This window comes from Acanthamoeba castellanii, assembly GCF_000313135.1.
Source record: "Acanthamoeba castellanii str. Neff unplaced genomic scaffold scf7180000084769, whole genome shotgun sequence".
In the NCBI taxonomy this organism is placed as follows: Eukaryota; Discosea; order Longamoebia; family Acanthamoebidae; genus Acanthamoeba; species Acanthamoeba castellanii.
Genome location: NW_004457268.1, coordinates 6,357 through 25,177, shown reverse-complemented (window position 1 = coordinate 25,177; position 18,821 = coordinate 6,357). Strand labels below are relative to the sequence as shown.

Sequence of the window (18,821 nt, the reverse complement as noted above, 5' to 3'; positions counted from 1 at the left end):
TGTTCACTTACATGAAAGTGAAGTGGCTCGTGGTTGATGATGCGGTGATGTAAGTCAAGTCTCTCACGGTCTAGACGATGACCTGCTTGATCTCGGTGACGATGACGTCGGACCCGCCGTTGGCCTTGATCCAGGGCACGAGGCTCACGAGCGCCTTGCGAGGGATGACCGACCGCACGGCGAAGCCCTCGTCGCCGTAGAGCGTCGAGATGGTGGGCCGCTTCATCGAGGGCAGGCCCGCGATGACCGACTCCAGGCACGACTTCTCGACATTGAACTCGATCAGGGCCTTCTCGCGGGCGTTGAGCGCCGACTGCAGGAGGATCACGAACTCGTCCAACGCCGCGTGCTTACGCGGGTCCTCCAGCGCCTGTTGGTGTGTGTGTGTGTGTGTGGTGTGTGTGTGTGTGTTGAGCCAAGTCATCAACAAAAGTGGAGGAAGATGACAGTAGCGTACGGTGCGGTTGATGCAGAGGAAGGTGGAGGACTTGGTGATCTCATCGACGATGGCCAGCTGGTTGGCCCGCAGGGTGGTGCCCGTCGCGGTGTTGTCGACGATGATCTCGGCGTCGTCGGGCGGGAAGACCTCGGTCGAGCCGAAGGTCTTGTAAATCTCGGCGTCGACGCCGTGGGCCTTGACCCACTTCTCGGCCAGGGCCACGTACTCGGTGGCCAGGCGCATGTGGCGCTTGGGCAGCTGGCCGTCGACCAGAAGCTTCTCGGGTGCCGCCACCACCACGCGCACCGGGTCGAGGCCCGTGTCGAAGTAGGGAACCACGTCATCCGCGCCCAACTCCTGCAGTTGACAGCACACGGTCAGCGCGTGTCATATCGTGCGTGTGCGGTCGTGCCTGTGCGTATGTGTGTGTGTGTGTGTGTCGTGCCTTGATGAGATCGATGCCGGCGAAGCCGACGTCGCGGGTGCCGTGGTGGATCATCTCGACGACGTTTCGGGGCTTGAGCAGCTTGACCGTCCAGCCGGGCAGGTTGATGGTGGGCCGCAGGTTGCGTCCGCCCACATTGATCGAAATGCCCGCGTCTGTCCGCGTAGCCGCCACGTCAGCAACCCATCAACACACCACACGCAACACACACACACACACACACGAGAGACGCACCCTTGAGCAGGGTGACGACGTTGTCCATCATGCGGCCCTTGGGGAGGGCGAAGTTGATGACCACCGGCTCGCGGGGCGATCCGAAGACGGCCGGGATGGGCACCACCGCCGACGACGACGCCGCGGTGACCTGGTCCTTGGGGACGAGGCGCTTCTGGGCCGAGCGCGCGTGGCCGTGGAGTCCCTCGAGCAGCGCCAGATCGACCGAATCTTGGACCTGATCACCAGAACACGCGCATCAGCGAGTGTCGTGTGCGTGTGTCGCGTGTGTGGTGCGTACCAGCTGCTGCGCGGGCTGGGACTTGAGGTCGTCGATGTTGAGCCAGGTGCGCACACGGAGGAAGGACATGACCGACAACCCGCCGAACGAACGACCAGTTCCGCCTGCAATTTTTTCCCAAATTTGAATATTAATTAATAAACGAACAACAATAACCCAACTAATTCCCATCAAGGATAACAAGGATAAAAAACAAATAAAACTCGAAAAATAAATGAATAAATTCATAAATATAAATAAATAGGGCGTACTGGTGGGCAGGGTGTGGTTGGGTCCGGCGCCGTAGTCGCCGAAGACCTCGGCCGAGTTGTTGCCTACGAACAGGGCACCGTAGTGGTTGAGCTTGCGCGAGAGCTCCTCCGCGTTGGCGGTGTGGACCTCCAAGTGCTCGGGCGCGAGCTTGTCGCACACCGTGATGGCCTCCTCTTCGTTCGCGACAATCACAGCAAAACCTACCGCGGCACACAAACGTCATCAGTCTCGTGTGTGCGGTCGTGCGTGTGCGGTGTATGTGGTGATGTGTGTGCGGTGAATACCGTTGGAGAAGGCGGCGCGGGCGATGGCAGCGGTGGGCAGGGTGGCGAGCTGAGCCTCGACCTCCTGTTCGACCCGGCGCACGGTCTCCTCGTCGTAGGCCACCAAGATGGGCACGGCCGCCACGTCGTGCTCGGCCTGGGCCAGCAGGTCGGCCGCCACGACGTCCGGGTGGGCCGTGCCGTCGGCCAGCACGAGGCACTCGGAGGGACCGGCGAGCATGTCGATCGCCACACGGCCGGCGATCAGCGACTTGGCCGCCGTCACAAACTTGTTGCCTGCAGTCACCACACACACAACGATTAGTGAGCGTGCGTGTGCGATGGTGCGTGTGCGATGGTGCGATGAAATGCATACCAGGGCCGACGATCGCGTCGCACGAGGGGATCTTGCCTGGAATGCCGTACGCGAAGGCAGCGATGGCCTGCGCCCCACCGACAGCTGCAGCAGGCGAGGTCGCGATTAGCCAACGAACCAAGCGCTTCGGCGGAAGAGGAACAGCTAACAGAGTGACATACCGAGCAACGAATCAGCGCCTGCCACGTAGGCAGCGGCGAGCGTGACGGGTGCCGGGTTGGGCGATGCCTGTCGAGTTGATCAGAGTTAAAAGGATTGCAAAAGGGACCAGAGAGTGGGGGGGGGAGAAAGAGAGAAGACGAAGAACGTACGACGAGGACTTGCTTGCAGCCGGCCACCTTGGCGGTGATGGCGGTCATGAGCACCGACGAGGGCAGGGGGTAGCGGCCACCGGGCGCGTAGCACCCGGCCACGTCCACCGGCGCCACCGTGTGTCCGGCCTGACCGCCGGGAATGGGCACTGCGCACCAACACCAATCAATTCTGTACACACACATGCCGCACACGCACACGCACGACCGCACACGCACGTTCGCACACACAGCGCACGGTTAAAGGAAAGTGGTGTACCCTGGACGGACTGGATGGAGGCCTTCTGGGCAACGGCGAAGGCGCGGACGCGGTCGGCGGTGCGCTGCAGGAGCGACTGCTGGTCGGGCGTAAGCGAGAGATAGGCGGCCTTCATATCCTCCTGCGAGCGCAGGTAGGGCTCCTCCTTGGACTTGAGGTCGCCTGTCGCCCAAAGGTGGTCAGCGCCAGTGAATTTAAGGTGGCGCAGTGTCAGTTGGTAAGGTGGCACAGTGGTCAAGTTTAAGGTGGCGGAGCGAGTACCGAGCCTGACGGACTGGCGGACGAGGGCCTCCTCGCCCTTGTCCCTGACATCGTTCAGGATCTCCTCGACGATCTCGCGGGTCTTCTTGTCGACAACATCACGGCGCAGGTCCCACACCTCGGCGATCTGCAGCCGCTTGAGGGCGACCTCCTTCTCCTCGCTTTCCTTCGCCGCAGACTTCTCGCTCTCGACCTGCTTGGCCTTGGCCGCGGCCGCGGTCTCTTGCTGCTGCTTGTTGACGAGGTTGAGGAACGGCTGCTTGGCGTGGCCGGGTCGGCGCGCCACCTTGAGCGAACGCGCCTCTGCGCGGGTTCGGAGTTAGAAAGAACGAAAAAGAAAAAACAGAGAGAGCGAAGACGTAAGAGGGTACCAAGGACGTGCTCGACGTCGGACAGGGTGACGCCGGCCTTGGTGCAGGCCACCAGCGCAAAGTAGAGAAGATCGGCCGCCTCGTTGGCGACGTGCTCCTTGCCTTCAGCATCGGCGAGCTCAGTAGCCTGCCGCGGAGCTTAGTAAACGCACCACCAACACCAATCAATTCTGTGCACACGCACACGCACACACACGCACACGGGGTACGTACCTCCTCGAGCAGTTTGGCCTTGAGGAGGGTGGGGTCGTCGAAGAGGCGCTTGGTGTAGGAGCCCTCGGGAGCCGACTGCTTGCGCGAGGCCAGAGTACGCATCAGCCCCGAAAGGCCTGATTTTTTTGGTTACAAAAAATTAATAATTAATTAATAAAATTCAAGATATGACGATCAGGGGCGTACCCCGCTCGCCCTCGCCGAAGCAATTGTAGGAGGCGCGGTGACAGAAGCCCTGGCCGGACTGGCGCACGGTGAAGAGTAGCGTGTCTCGGTCGCAGTCCACATCCACCTAAACGCGGACAAGTCAGCACGTGTGTCGTGTGCCGCGTGTGCCGTGTGTCGGGTGTGACCTTGAGGAGCTGTTGCATGGCGCCGCTGGTCTCGCCCTTGCGCCAGACGCCGCGCTTGCGGGAGTAGTAGATGCCCTTCTTCTCCTTGATGGCCAGCTTGAGGGTCTCGCGGTTGGAGTAGGCCATGCCCAGCACCGCGCCGCGCTCGTCGGCCACCACCGTCGGGAACAGACCGTCGGGCCGGTCGCTCCTCAGCAGAGCGCCCACTGAGTCGCCCAGGTCCATCCGACCCGTGTACAGCGCCATGCCCTGATTCGTTGTAATGTGTTTAATATTAAAATGATTATAAATAAAATTAATGATGTAAACTTAAAAAATCAAAGTAAATTGAGAAAGAAATGAGTACCACTTGGCCTTCGACGCCGAGGGCGTCGAGAGCGGCGAGGTCGGCCTCGGTGGTGATGCCGCCGGCGATGGTGATCTGCGTGCTGCGGGCGAAAGGCGTCTTTTGCACCTCCTGCACGGTCATCATGTGCCACACCGTGCCGTGAGTTCCAGACAATTCAATACATTGCAACGTGCAAGAAGCCAAAGACGAACCGCAACAAGCTCCTCGATGGCGGGGATGTCGATTCCGGCCAGGCGGCCCTCGCGCTCGACGAAGGTGATCAGGAAACCGCCGGCGTACTCCACCAGATCGCGAATGCAATCCTTCACATCTGCATTTCGATCGAAAGATTAAAGGGAAATTAAAAATAATATAAAAAATAGAACTCTATTAATGGGTCAACGCACTCTTGCCGGTCTTGGTCTGCCAGCCCTCGACGACGACCTCGCCGTGCCTGGCGTCCAGCGCGACCACCACGCGCTCCCTGGGCAGCTGCCGCAGGAAGTCGGGCTTGGCGGCCGTGCCGATCACCACCTTGGCAGCGCCAGCGTTTAGCCACTCCAGAGCCTGACTCCCCACACTCCCGTTAGTTCGGGTGCCCAGTGAGTACAGTAACAAATGCACAAGCTCGCACCTTGTCGACGGTTCGAATGCCGCCGCCAACGCGGCAGGGCGCGACGGTCAGGAGCTTCTTGATGGTCTCGGCGTTGTCGCCGCGGCCGAGCGCGGCGTCGAGGTCCACCACCGCAATCTCGCCGACGAGCTTGAACTGCTCGGCGAGCGGCACCGGGTCGCCGGCGTCGAGCTTCTTGTTGGCGGGGTCGCCGCCGACCAGCTGGACGGCGTGGCCGTTCATGAGGTCGATCGAGGGGACCAGGCACTGCCTGTTGAACGTGGCCTCGCACTCGAGGCGCTGGCCGCCAGCGGGTCCCTCGGGCTTGCGCACGCTCACGCCCTCAGCGGCCAGCTGCTGCTTGATCTTGGCCACCGTCGTCTCGCCGTTGTGGAAGATCGACGCCGCCAGCACCGCATCGGCGCCCGCCTGAGCGAAGGCACGCCGCGAAGCGGTGAGCTATCAATGACCGCTGCGCACAGAAAAACGAAGAAGAACGAAGAACGAAGGAGGTGGGAGTTCGGGTACCTTGAAGGCGTCGACCATGTGGTGGGCGGTGGAGGCACCACCAGAGGCGATGACCGGCACATTGACCGCGTCGGCCACGGCCTTCAGCAGAGCCGTATCATAGCCCGACCGCGTCCCGTCCCTGCGCTCATTATTAGTAATTGCGTAAATAAATAAGTAAAAATAAAAATAAATGGCAACCGTTGAAGTCGAGGGCTGGGGGGTGGTAGTACCTGTCGAAGGAGGTGAGCAGGATCTCGCCGGCGCCGCGGAGCACGGCCTCCTTGGCCCATTCGACCACGTCACGCCCGGTGCTCTCCTTGCCTGAGCGCACCAGCACGTCCCACCCGCTCTTGTCTGCAAACAAGGTGCGCGGTCAGGTGGCATCTAAAGAATGAAGGGGGAGGACTGCAGTGTGGGGGAAGAGAGAAGAAGGAGGGGGGGGCACGAACCGGCCTTTTGGGTGGCGTCGATGGCGCACACGACGCACTGGGAGCCGAAGCAGGTGGCCAGCGAGGAGATGAGCGTAGGGTCACGCACGGCGGCACTGTTTACGGAGACCTTGTCTGCGCCGGCCATGAGAAGGCTGTGAGCGTCGGCCAGGGACGAGATGCCGCCGCCGACGGTGAGAGGCACACGCAGGGACTGACGAACGCGCTTGACGACCTCCACGGCCGTCTTGCGCTCCTCGTCTGCATGTTGTCATGGTACGTAAGCAATCGCACACGCACACATGCACCACCGCACACGCACACAACAACGCACCAGTAGCAGAAATGTCGAGGAATACAATTTCGTCGGCGCCCTGCTCTTGATAGGCCAGGGCGAGCTCCACCGGGTCACCGGCATCGCGCAGACCCTGGAATTGAATGCCTGGCGCCGCGCACATTTCACTTTCGTGTGAGACTTGAGGGACTATGATGATGATTGGATAGTGGGAGTGGGCAGCGCACCCTTGACGACGCGTCCGCTCTTGACGTCGAGGCACGGGATGACGCGTCGCAGAGCGGACGAGGAGGAGAACTGCGGCGAGGCCGTAGGAAGAGCGGGCTCGACCACGGGTCCGGTGTGCTCGGTACCCAGCCAGCGCCTACGATGCCACCGCACGCGTCAGAAGAACGAAGCCAAGGAGAAAAAGAGATGAATGAAATGAACGAAGAACGTACTGGATGAGCTCAGTGCCGTATCGGCCCGAGAGCTCGGGGTGGAACTGGGTGGCCACCACGTTGCCCCGCTCAAGCGCCGCGATGAACTTGATCTATTTTGTCAAGAATAAAAAATTAAAAATTAAATAAATTAGAGGAATAAAGCCAGGGAGTGCACTGGGGCGAAGAGAAGGGCCGTACTCCGTGTTGCGAGTAGGCCGCGGACCAGTCCAGCGGGCGCGAGCGGAGGCAGTAGGAGTTGCTGAAGTAGGCACAGCCGCTCTTAAGCAGTTTGCATCCATCCTGTACGTGTGCATGCGTGTGTTCGTGAGCGTGGCAAGTCATCACGTGCGTGCGTGCGTGTGTGCGATCGCTTTGGTCCTGTGAGAGAGTGCGTGCGTGCGTGCGTACCTCAACGACCACTTGATTCCAGCACTGCTGAGGAACGCGCACAGACGAAGGGAACTTAAGGATGGCCGCGCCTGCATGGGACCAACACAAAAAGTGAGGAAAACGGCCAGATGGTTGATTGCTTGGTTGGTTGGCTGTGCGTCCACGAACCGTCGAGAAGGTCGAAGCCATTGGCACCAGGGCTCTCCTCGCTGATGGCAGCCAACACCTGAAGTCTGTTGTGTGCCCCAGATATTGTGATCATGAGAGCAAATAAATAAAGTAATTAATCATTAAATTGCACGGAGTGAGCACGGGACGAGGGTGCGACAGGCCTGCGCAAGCGGTCAACAGTACCCGACGCAAACGCAGAGCGTGGGCTGGTTGTTGGCGATGCGGTCTTTGAGGGCAGCGATCAGGCCGTCGGCCTTCGACAGGAAGTCCATCGCGCTGCCAAACGAACCCACGCCTGCACGCAGCATTCCATACACCATTAAAATAAAATAAATAAATAAATTCATAAACAGAGCCCGTAAGCCCAACGTGCTCGCGCAAGTGAGTACTTGAACAATGGCGTAGACAAAAAAAAAGTAGAAAGAAAGAATCAATGAGATGATGATGATGATGATGGGAGGGAGAGGAAGGGTACCGGGGAGGACCACGTGAGTGGCGGCCCGGACGAGGGAAGGGTCGGTGGTGAGCTTCACCGAGGTGGCGCCGCTTCGCAGCAGAACCGCCGACATCGAACCCAGGTTTCCCACCCCTGCCGAAGAGCAAGAGTCGCAGGTTAATCATTTGCGATTTGATTTTGTGCATTTTACAACAAAATCGATCGGCAGGAAGATGATCTTCCGGAGGTAAAAAAACAAAAAACAAAAAAAATAAACAGTGCAACTTACCAGTCTCCACTATGACCACATCAGCTCGTGGTGCGTCCATGTGTGTTTGCTGTGTTTTACTGTCTGCCGGTGTGCTGGGGCAGATCTGTGCGGTCTGTGTGGTCTGCAAGTGGGCGCACACGACAGGTTTGCGTACCTTTTTGTCCTTGTGCATTTCATTTCGCTCTTGGGCGCTCAAGTGTCGACTATTTAGACGGCCCAGCGCCAGCTTCGGCGGGAAATCCGCATTGCTCCCCCGCATGCGTCCAGAATCAAGTCGACAAACCCGACACCTCAAGCCATTCCCGTATTTTTCGCAGGTGGTGTTCTTCGCTTGGTGTGGATAATGAGCACAACTTCTGCCGCATGGTTCGATCAAAGTACGAGTAGTGCGTGATTGACTGCACCTTGCAGTCCACTTCTCCCGAAGCATCCATTGTTCGCACGAGGCTGAAGTGAGGGCGGTGCTGTCGGGACTCAACCAGGTGCTGACCCAAGTTGCTGGGCGCACCAGCAGTATCAGTCCATTACGCCTCTTACGACTTGGGCGACTCAGCCGCCGTCTTCGTTCTCCCTTGTAATTCGAATCACCTCTTTTATTTTTGGTAATTGTTGTTTTTGCCCATCTGCCGGTCGGTGGACCTCGCCATCCAGGCGCCGGCAGACCGGTCGACCATGAGACACCACCACTCGTCGCTCTCGACGTCCACGCGAGCCACTTCGCCCGAAACTTAATCCCACCAATCCACCACCAGCCTTCAGCCGCTCCGTGCGCTGCCAGCTCCGTACCAACCGGGCCGCTCGACCACTGCAGTGCTCGACGACTCGGCCGCGTCTCTCGACTACCACGTCGACGGTCCTCACACCCCTCGACCGAACCCTGGGCGACTGGGGGTCGGTGAGGAGTGAGGACTTGAGGGAACATCAGCGACGGACAAGCGCAGCCAACCAACACCAACCACCTTGGCCGAGAATCGGACTCAACCACCACCTCGGACCGAGACGGAGCGAAACCACTGAAGGACCGACGACATGCGACACCACCTTCCCTCCACCAACCGCCCCTTTTTTGGACACTATTATTTTAAAATAAAAAGACTTCTGTTTTTTTCTTGATTTATAAAAAACTGAGAAAAATGTTCTGCGAACGGCAGAAAAGGCACAGAAGGAAGAAAGCACAAGTCCTTCAACCGAGAAGATGGAAGAGCAACAAACAGCTGCGGGGCAGGGCGAGGTGGTGCTGAAGGTCAAGCAGGTGTGTGGCGCGAAATGGACGGGCGACGTTTCCATCTCCTTGGATGCCACTGCAGCGGACCTCAAATCGAAGCTGCAGAACCTCACCGGCCAACCCCTCCACACCATGAAGCTCATGTGCTCCGGCAAGTACGACCCTCACCTCCCTTCATATATCACGTGCATCTTGCATCTTGCATCTTCCTCGGCACGATCTGCACCACAATCACTCACCAATCTTCGGCCTCCTCTAGGATCTTGAAGAACGAGCTCAGCCTAAAAGAGCAGCGCGTTGGCTCAGTATGGACCATCCAATATTGTACTACTTGCACCGCTGGTGATGGTCTTGATGCTCACGTGAGGGTCTTTTTGTTTTACGTAATGTAGACCAAGGCGTCGTCGATGCTGATGCTCATGGAGGACCTGGCGGGCAAGAAGATGGAGCTCGAGCAGACAGAACAGCAGAAGATACTCGACGAGACGCAGGTCGAACGCACCCTGGCCGCTGCACAGGACCTCGTACGCCCTCCATCCCGCACACACAGCATGCCTCGTATTGTGACTCCTTACATGTGCACGCTTGGCAGGCGTCTCGAGTCGACACGGACGAGAACGAGTACGCACCGCAGACGCTCGAGATCTACAACCAGTCGGGCCAGAAGATGCACCTCCTGCCCAGTACGGTCTTCTTCGTCTTCCTCAACGTTTTCTGCTCGACTGACCCAACGTGGCTAGGCGACCAGCGGGCGCTCACGGTCGGCATGACCCTGCACGACCGGGGCAAGGCGCTCGTGAAGAAGGGCGACCTGAAGACCGCCGCGCAGATGTTCCTCCGTGCCGAGTCAGAGGGCTTCTCCAAATGGTACAACATTCGAAGTCGCCTAGTGATCACTCTCCAACCAGGCCTCACCGCGGCGTCGCGACGTGTGTCGTGTGCGTGCGTGCGGTCTTACAGTTCGGCTGACCTGTTGGCCATGGTCGACAACTACGGCCTGCTGTGCCTGGACATCGCCTGGACCTACTTCAAGCTGCAGGACATCAACAACCTCAAGGACGCCGGCTGGCGGCTGCAGAAGGTGCACGAGCGCCACGGACTGAGTCTCAGATCGCGTGTGATGCCAAGTGCTGACGTGTGTTGTCGGACGTAGGCCCAAGAGTGCTTGGAGAAGACGTACGGACGCAACATGGAGCGCCTGAAGAGGCTCAAGGGCGGCGCTCCCGAAATGATCCTCTACGTGCGCTTGAACCTGTTGCGCGCGATTGCTGCCTATCACAACAACGGTACACGCCGCATACAGCCCGCACCACACACTACGGACCAGCTGCGTGTAAGTACTTACGACGTTCGGCCAACTTTCTGGCACAGACTCGGCGGGAGCGCAGCGCTATCTAAACGAAGCAGAGACGAAGCTCAACTCGCTCAAAGTCACCGACGACGAGTTGGTCGGTCTCATCGCCATGGGCTTCTCTGCCACCGGTATATCTTGCGTGAGCCTTTCTCTTGGTGTGTGGTGTGTGGCGCTCACCACGGCTTCAGAATCGCGTGTGGCGTTGCGTGCGTGCGACAGAAGCCAGGAGGCCGCAGTCACGTACCTCATCAACAAGCGCGAGCAGCAGCGCGCGGCCCGCGAGGAAGAACGCCGGCAGCGGGAGGCCAGGCGCGAGCGGCACCGCGCCGGCAGGACTGCCAACGGCCAGTGGGTAGATGTGGCCCTGCTCAAGGCGCTCACCGACATGGGCTTCACCCGGCGCCTGGCCACCGAGGCCCTGCGGCAGTCCAACAACGACGAGGCGGCCTCGATCACCCTCCTCACCGAGTCGCCCGACGTGCTCCAGGCCTCGATCGACGCGTCACGCAACAAGAAGTCCAAGCGCAAGGCCACCCTCACGCCCGTCCCCGAGGACAAAATCGAACAGGTGCGCACTCGCGCGCGTGTGCGGTTGTATCGTGTGCGGTTTGTGTGTCGTGTGCGGTTATGGTTGTGCGTGTGTGCGAGCGGTGGACGGTGTGTGTGCCGCGCGCTCATACAACACTTGCGTGCGCGAGCAGGTGGTGGGGATGGGCTTCTCGCGTGCGCAGGCCGTGGGTACGTTGCGCGCGACGGACGCCAACGTGGAGCAGGCCATCAACCTCCTCCTCGAGGGCCGCGGCATCGAAGCCGACGATGAGCCGGTCGCCACCACGACGACCACCACCGAGGCTGAGGCCGGCGCAGCGATGGAGGTCGAACACAAGGGGGAGGCGCCTGGCACGGACGAAGCGGCGGCTGCGGCGGCGGCCGAGGCGGAGAGGAAGCGAGAGCAGGAGGAGCGGTTGGCGCAGGAGCGTGAGCTGCAGCGGCAGACCGAGAACGAGCTCCTGGACAGCGTCGAGGAGGACGCCGACGCGCACCTCGACATCCCGCTCGACGACGAGTTCGCCGTGCTCGGCACCTACAAGCAGCTTCTCCTCCAGCAACAGTCACCTTCTTCCTGATTCGCTTTCTCTGAGTAATCGGAGTTAAAACTACATCACTTCTTCTTCTTCATCAACTCAGCTGTGATTCACTTCTTTTTGCTCTTCTCCTTCTCTTTTTGCTGTTTCTCCTTCTCCTTCTCCTTTTGCTGCTTCTCCTTCTCCTTGTCCTTCTTGTCCTGCAGCTTCTGCTCCTTGGCCTTGACCTCCTCTTCTCTCTTCTTCAGCTCCCGCTCCCGCTCCTTCATCTCCCGCTCCTTCTCCCTCTCCTTCTTCTCCTTTTCCTTCTCCTTCTCCTTCTTCTCCTCTTCCTCCGCCCGCGGCGTCGATGGCGCTGACGAGGCTGCTGCTGATGAAGACGACGACGATGATGAAGATGAAGGTGCCTCCGCCTTCTTCTTGGCGAAGAACGGCCGCCCGCTGAGTGAAGAGCCGCCGGGCGGGGAGACGCTGGCGAGGTCGGCCAGGGCGCGGTCGCGCTGCTCGCGCTCGTGGCGCTGCTTGTCGGCGCGTCGCTCCTGCTCGCTCCGCTTCCTGGCCCGCGCGATCGCCTCCCGCAGCTCCTTCGCCCACTCGTCCCGCTCTCGATCATCTCTGTGTGTGCGGTGGTGCGTGTGTCGTGCGATTAGAACGAGCGCACGACACGCACACATGGCACACACACCGAACGTACGCGGCCTGGAGGAGGAAGGTGCGGCCGAGGACCACCAATTCGAGGCAGTGCTTGCGCTTGCACGCGTCCTCGCTCGGCGCCGTTACCACCGAGTTCTCCTACCAACCACTACGTCAGCAAATAAATAACAAAGAAATAAATCATAAAAGGAATTATAAATACAGTTTTTTGTTTGTATTATACAAAATAATATTTGTTTTGTATTACCTGGAGGCGAATGACTCCGGAGATGGGCGTGTGGGGCTGGGCGTCCTTGAAGTAGTACACCACCTCGTCCGCGAGGACGAACCACCGCCGGTTCCAATTGCGGTAGACCCCGCCCTCCTTCACCAACCACCCCTCCTTTCGCTTCTTTGTCTTCTTCATCCCCTTCTCTTTCGCCTTCTCTTCTTTCTTGTCCTTCTCATCTTTCTTTTCCTTCTTCTCCTTCTTGTTCTTTTCATCTGTTTTCTTCTTTTCCTTCACCCCGCCGAGCAGTGAGCCCAGCGTCTGGTCGGCCAGTCCCTCGGCCTCCGCCCCCGCGAGCGCCTTCACGCTTCCCGACTTCATCTTGGTTGTGTTCTGTCGTTGTGTCGTGTGTGTGTTGCGTTGTTCTGATATAGTTTGTCCCACCAACCAAAAAAGTACTTTTACTTTATTTCCTCGGCCGAGTCGTGATTGGCCCGTCGCTGTAATGCTGATGGCGTGTACCAATCGCACAAAACAACGGTTCAACCCACAGCAAACCGCACACGTGTGCGCACACGCACCAGCCCTCAGGCGTTGGCGGGCTTGGTGAAGTTGACGGGGAAGACGCCGGCCTGGCCGCGCAGCTCGCCACTCCACCAGCCGTTCTCGAACTGCTCGAGGACGGTGATGGCGTCGCCCTGCTTGAACGTCAGCTCGCCCTCTTCCGTCGCCTCGTAGTCATACATCGCCACCATCTTCATCACCTCCTTTTCCTCCGTCTTCTTCGGCTCTTCTTCCTTGCGCGGGCTGAGCGCCTTCTGCTGGCCGGGCTGCACGTCGGGGAACATCTTTATCCCTCCGAACGTCTTCTTCTTCTTGTCCTCCTCCTCCTGCACGTCGTCGCCATCATCGTCATCAGCAAAGAAAGAACGAAGAACAAAGAACGAAGCACGAGAGAAAAGAACGAAGAACGAAGACACTAGAAAAAGAACGAAGAGCGATGGCGGGGGGAGGCACCTTGTGAGCGCGGAGTTGGTCGGGGAGGACGACCTCGACAAAGTTCTTGGGGAAGAGGCCCATGATGCCGCGCAGGTCACCGATCCACCAGCCGCCCTCGTCGTCCTTCTCGAGCAGGCGGATGAGCTCGCCCTTCTTGAACGTCAGCTCGCCCTCCTCCTGCGCGTGGTAGTCAAACAGCGCGCGCACCGTCACCTCGCCCTCTGCCTCCGCTTCCGCCTCCTGGGACTTGGCCGCCTCGGCCGCCTCCATCTCCACGCGCTTGCGCTCGCGCTCGCGTTCCCGCTCGTCATCCCGCTCGCGCTCGGCCTCCTGCTCCCTGGCCCACTCCTCCTCCTTACGCTTCAGCTCAAGTCGCTCCTCCTCGGCCGCCGCAGCCGCCGCGGCCTTGGCGACGCCGTCATCAGCCGCGGAGGCCGCGGGCGCGTCGGGCGTGGCGGCCTCGACTAGGCTCAGCGGGACGAGGCCGCCGACGCCGGTCTCGGTCTGACCGCGCACCCAGCCCGTGGTGTTGCCCACGACGTAGTCGATCAGCAGCACGTCGCCCTTGCGGAAGCTGAGCTCCTCCGTGCCGGGCTTGGCCTCGTAGTCGTACTTGGCCTTCACCACCATCACCCGCCGCGTCTGCCGCACCGTCGTCACCCGCTTCTTCACCACCGCAGCGGCCGCCGCAGCCCTCGGCGAAACGGCGTCGGCGGTGGGATTCGAAACGGCGACCGCGGGCGCCGCGGCGGCTGCGACAGCGGCGTTGGCGGCGGGACTCGAAACGGCGACGAGGGAGTGGGTGGAGGGAGCGAAGAATTCGATATCGGCGTCTTCGTCTTCGTCGGTAAGGCGCTTGCGAATGTTCTCGAGCCGCTGCTTCTCCTCCTCCATCTGGCGGCGGATGCGGTCGATCCGGTCCTTCTCGCGCTGGGCCTCGAGGCGGGCCTCTTCGGCGCGCCGGGCGCGCTCGCGGGTCTCGTGCTCGAGCCGCCGACGCTCCTCCTCGATGCGCTCCTCCTCCTCCCGGCGGCGGCGCTCCTCCTCCTGCTTGCGCGCCTCCTCCAGCTCCTGCTTCTTGGCCTCCACCCGCTTCCACTCCTCCTGCAGCCGCTTCTTCATCTTGTCCTCCGCAATCTGCAGCTTCTTCTCCTCAATCATCTGTGTGTGTGTTGTGTGTTGTGTGTGTTGTGTGTGTGTGTTGTGTGCGTGCGGTGAGAACACGATCGAGGAGGAAAGGAAAGAGAGATAGATTGGGTGGCACCTTGCGCTCTTCGTCCATTTTCTTGAACTCCTCCTCCATGAGGCGGCGCTTCTCGGCGCGGTCGTTCTCCTCGTGGATGCGCTTGTCGAGGCGCAGCTTCTCGTCCTCGAGCGCGCGGCGGTCGTGCTCCAGGTTGCGCTCGCGCTCCTCGAGCAGCCGCTGACGCTCCTTGAGCTCGGCCTCGCTCCGCGCCCGCTCCTCGGCCAGCTTGGCCAGCTCGTCGCGCTTGAGCTGCCGCACCTTCTGCCGCTCGACCTCCACGTCGTCCCACTCCTGCCTGATCTCCGCCCGCAGGCGCGCCACCTCGGCCTTCTCCTCCTCCAGGCTGCGCCGCTCCAGCGCCAGCAGCTTCAGCTTCTCCCGCAGGCTGCGATCCGTCACCGCCTCGCCCTTCTCATCGCGCGGCGTCTCCTCGGCTGCAGGCGCGGGCGTCGTGGGTGCGGGCGTGGCGGCGGCAACGGCAGCGGCGGGCTTGGGCGGGAGGGCGGGCTTCTTGTCGCCCGGCATGGGGAGGGGCTTGGCGGCGATGTGGGAGGGCGGCGTGGGCAGGGCCTTCTCGGCGGCCGCCACGGGCGTCTGCGAGGGCGGCGCGGGCAGGGCCTTCTCCGCCGCCACGGGCGTGGGTTGGACGTTCTGCTGCGACGGATCGTGTGGCGCTGCGACGTGACACACGCACGACACGACACGTACCAGGGTGAGTGTCGTGTGCGTGCGTGCGTGCGTGCGTGCCGGTGGTGGTGAGGTGGGTACCGCCGGCAAGGGTGGGGAGGGGCTGCTTGAGGGTCATGGCGCGGCGGTTGGAGTTGCCCACGGTGCCGGCCCGGCGGGTCTGGCGCATCGACGACTTGTTGACCTCCTGCTGGTGCCAGTACCCGTAGGCCTCGCTCAACGTCCAGAACAGCCAAAAGTGGGACGTCGCCGCCTGATGTGTCGTGTGTCGTGTGCCGTGCGTGTCGTGCGGTAAGTCCAGGAATGTGAGGAATGGGTGTGGTCCGGCCGTACGGTGCGGATCTGATCTTCGAGGGCCTTGAAGAGCTGGACGTGGATGTCGGGCACGAGCTTGAAGAGCTTCGTGTTCTGCGTCGCGAAGTGCTCCTTGGTCGCCTTCCAATCGGCGTCCAACTGCTGGAGCTTCTGGGCAACGGCGGGGTCGCGGGTGGTGTGCTTCTGCTCGGCCTTGGTCTGCTGGGAGGCGAACTTGCTCTGCTTCTTCTTGTAGTCCACGAGCAGCGTGTCTCGGTTGTTGATTTGCCTCTGCACAATTGGATCGCTGCGTGTGAGTGTCGTGTCGTGTCGTGTCGTGTCGTGTCGTGTCGTGTGTCGTGTGTCGTGTGTCGTGTGTCGTATGTGTGTGTGTCGTGTGTCGTGTGTCGTCGTGTGTGTCGTGTGTGTCGTGTGTGTCGTGTGTGTCGTGTGTGTCGTGTGTGTCGTGTGTGTCGTGTGTGTCGTGTGTGTCGTGTGTGTCGTGTGTGTCGTGTGTGTCGTATGTGTCGTGTGTGTCGTGTGTGTCGTATGTGTCGTGTGTGTCGTGTGTCGTGTGAACCTTGAGTTCGCCGAGCTTGGCGAGCCAGTTTTCGAGTTCCTCCTTGACCTTGTAGCTCTCCATCATTTCGCCGTACTTGTGCGTGGCCAGCTTGAGCTTGGTCACTGCGCGCAGGTGGTTGATTGTCGGTCAGCCGCGGTACACGCACGACGCGGCAGACACGCGCATACCAGAGTTGGAGAACTCTTTGACCTCGTCGGTGGCAACGCGACACTCGCGGTAGTAGTTGGACAGTGCTCCCTCCACCGCGCTGAACGGCTTCGCCAAATCTGCAAAAAAATAACGTAAATAAAATAATAATACATGGTTGTTACACAAAAAGATAAATAACATAAATTGAACAAATCGATTCGAATGGATGCGCGTACAAATAAATTTGTCTATTTTTTAATGTTTAAAACGAAAAAAAAATAAAAAAGAATGGATTTGGGGTGGACGCACCCGTGAGCGCAGTGTTGGACTTGACTACGTTTTCGTGGAGTGTGGAGACGAGGCTGTGCATGAGCTGCCACGACTTACGCACCTTCTCCTCGAATTCCTTGTCGGCCTCGGTCAGGGCCGCCATAGCCTTGGCATCTCCCGCCCCAATGCCCAAAGACTTGACAATCACAAGCAAGAGAGGAAGAGATGTTCATTTCAATGGTACGATTTCAGTTTGCTACGGGAGGGAAGCACTGACGCAATTTAGCGGATGGGCTTATTACCTCTTTGATGTTGAGAGGAGCGGTGTACTCCTTAATGGACGACCACAAACTCATCCTCCCTCTTGCGTTTGGTCCCACCAACCTTCAAGATCTTGTTTCGATGACCCGAAAAAATACAGCCAGATCGGCCCCACTCCGCATTGGCCCTTTCGCCAATTCAAACCTCCTCGTTCATTGGTGCAGACCACCCGCAGTGCCTACACCCTTTCCCTCTACAATGCCAAAGAGCTACCAGTTGTTGTAACTGCCGTTGAGGAGATGGCGCTTCTACCCAAAGAGGCCACATGCAGCTCTCGCGCTCCCTGACAGGGACGGCCCCGGTGGCCCAGGAAAGAGCGGTTGGCCTTGGTGCGTGCTACAGACGCCCGTCTGGCCATTGCTGCCTTGGGTGGCACCTTGGGCGCTGACCACGCCCACCGGCCCTTGCGCCCTGCGCCCCAGGGCCATTGCATAGCGCGTTTGGATGATGAGCGTGTCGATGGGGCACGTCGGCTTGCGTCGGCATGTTTGCGCCATCTGCGAGCACCCGGTGGCGGTAACAACCTTACTCCAGATACTCTCCATGATCGCCGATGGCGAAAGGCAGATGCGAAGCGATGCGAATCTGCGGCAACGGCGGCGCGACAAACAAGAGGCCAACCACGGCCCGCAGCTGCCAATCGCAACACAGCGTAGCCTTGTCCTTTCTGCTCTTCTTTTGTTTCTTTGCAGAGTAGCGACAAAAGAGAATCGTAACAGACCAGGGGCGATAGCCGCCGGGACGTCAACGCCCATGTGTGTCTCAAATGCTGACCTCCACTGCACCTCCTTCGTGAACTGTCCATGCGACTGTGCACTCGTGAAGGTGCGGTCTGACCCACACAATGGCATGCTGCCAATCGCCAGCTGGGTGTTTTGGCTGACCACGTTGTTCTTCTTATCATGTTGAGGCTGAATGACGTCCATTTCTTGTGTTTTCGTGTACAGTGTGGTGGCTGGTTGTTGTGTTTCATTTTTGATGGGATGACAAGCCTGTTTACTTCTCAGTGCTCATTAGGGTTCTCCCGCTGGCAGTGCACAGCCACGAATGGCCGGCCTGGCACACAGCCGAGCTGATTTGCCGCATCATCGCCATCACCGTCATGAGACTCCAACAGCACCAGAGCCCAGTCTGCCGGCACACCGGCCTTGCGCCGGATGAAGGGCTCAAAACGCTTGATGAGCGCCACCTCGTCGAACGGTGCGTTGCCCACCCCTGCCTGTCCGGACCTCTCGCCCATCATCTGCTCCTGTGCGGCGCGTTGCAAAATGCTGTTGTGTGAGTTTCTCCAATAGAATCAGCCACGAGAGAAAAATTACCTGCAAGTGGGATGTGACGTCCATGAGGTGATTGATGTGCGGCCGCAGTGCTGCGTCGTGCAGTACGAACCGGCGCACCTCCTGTCGGGCCTCCTTCGCTCTTTCGGAGTTATATCCCCCGGCCTCGGAGGCGGCCTGGTTGTTGCGGGCCAGAATGGCCGCGATCTTTTCCGCCCAGTGGGGCAGGCTGCGGCCCCGAGGCCACGCGGTGATGGCGAGTGTAGTGGGCCGGGTCCCGCGAAGCCGTTTTCTCCACCGCTCGCGCTTGCACCGCTCGATCAGGCGCCAGAGATAGACCGCCCGCAGGTCGCCGACGCTGGTGGTGAGCTCGCGCAGTGCTTGGGACTTCAACGTGACAGTGCCCACCACCCGCTCGTCGTCGACGACATGCTTGCGCCACCAGCGCCCCCATGGCCCGCGCGGACTCCGCGTCGAGAGCCTGCTGCTGGTCGTGATCGTGAGCGGCCGAGCGGTCTGTGCGGTGCGGCTCGGCGGCGCCACCCGCCTCATTCAACGATGAGTCTGA

The 18,821-nt window shown here is 60.0% G+C and overlaps 3 protein-coding genes and 1 pseudogene across 3 annotated transcripts; 1 reads left to right on the top strand and 3 right to left on the bottom strand.

Moving 5' to 3' along the window:
• Window positions 1-70: 70 nt before the first annotated feature.
• On the bottom strand, window positions 71-7,979 carry ACA1_256390 (histidinol dehydrogenase; the record flags this gene model as incomplete). The annotated part of the gene is made up of 32 exons (XM_004333465.1): window positions 71-370; window positions 458-796; window positions 915-1,039; window positions 1,119-1,335; window positions 1,399-1,502; window positions 1,650-1,850; window positions 1,935-2,210; window positions 2,290-2,373; window positions 2,451-2,517; window positions 2,601-2,749; window positions 2,860-3,021; window positions 3,121-3,423; window positions 3,492-3,618; window positions 3,705-3,820; window positions 3,891-3,996; window positions 4,058-4,306; window positions 4,404-4,514; window positions 4,598-4,716; window positions 4,793-4,952; window positions 5,020-5,427; window positions 5,527-5,647; window positions 5,739-5,862; window positions 5,958-6,197; window positions 6,271-6,378; window positions 6,459-6,595; window positions 6,672-6,763; window positions 6,852-6,953; window positions 7,062-7,132; window positions 7,212-7,276; window positions 7,398-7,509; window positions 7,690-7,803; window positions 7,940-7,979. 32 exons carry the CDS (start codon window positions 7,977-7,979, stop codon window positions 71-73), a joined length of 5,049 nt encoding a protein of 1,682 aa, XP_004333513.1.
• A 1,137-nt stretch (window positions 7,980-9,116) lies between these two features.
• ACA1_256380 (UBA/TS-N domain containing protein) lies at window positions 9,117-11,627 on the top strand (the record flags this gene model as incomplete). Its single annotated transcript, XM_004333464.1, has 9 exons — window positions 9,117-9,301; window positions 9,406-9,451; window positions 9,539-9,670; window positions 9,739-10,013; window positions 10,107-10,227; window positions 10,300-10,432; window positions 10,518-10,628; window positions 10,737-11,068; window positions 11,202-11,627. 9 exons carry the CDS (start codon window positions 9,117-9,119, stop codon window positions 11,625-11,627), a joined length of 1,761 nt encoding a protein of 586 aa, XP_004333512.1.
• Window positions 11,628-11,695: 68 nt separating this feature from the next.
• Window positions 11,696-16,818, bottom strand: ACA1_256370 (annotated as a pseudogene).
• A 1,161-nt stretch (window positions 16,819-17,979) lies between these two features.
• ACA1_256360 (uncharacterized protein) lies at window positions 17,980-18,805 on the bottom strand (the record flags this gene model as incomplete). Its single annotated transcript, XM_004333463.1, has 2 exons — window positions 17,980-18,225; window positions 18,296-18,805. The coding sequence occupies 2 exons, from the start codon at window positions 18,803-18,805 to the stop codon at window positions 17,980-17,982; spliced, it is 756 nt and encodes a 251-aa protein (XP_004333511.1).
• Window positions 18,806-18,821: the final 16 nt, after the last annotated feature.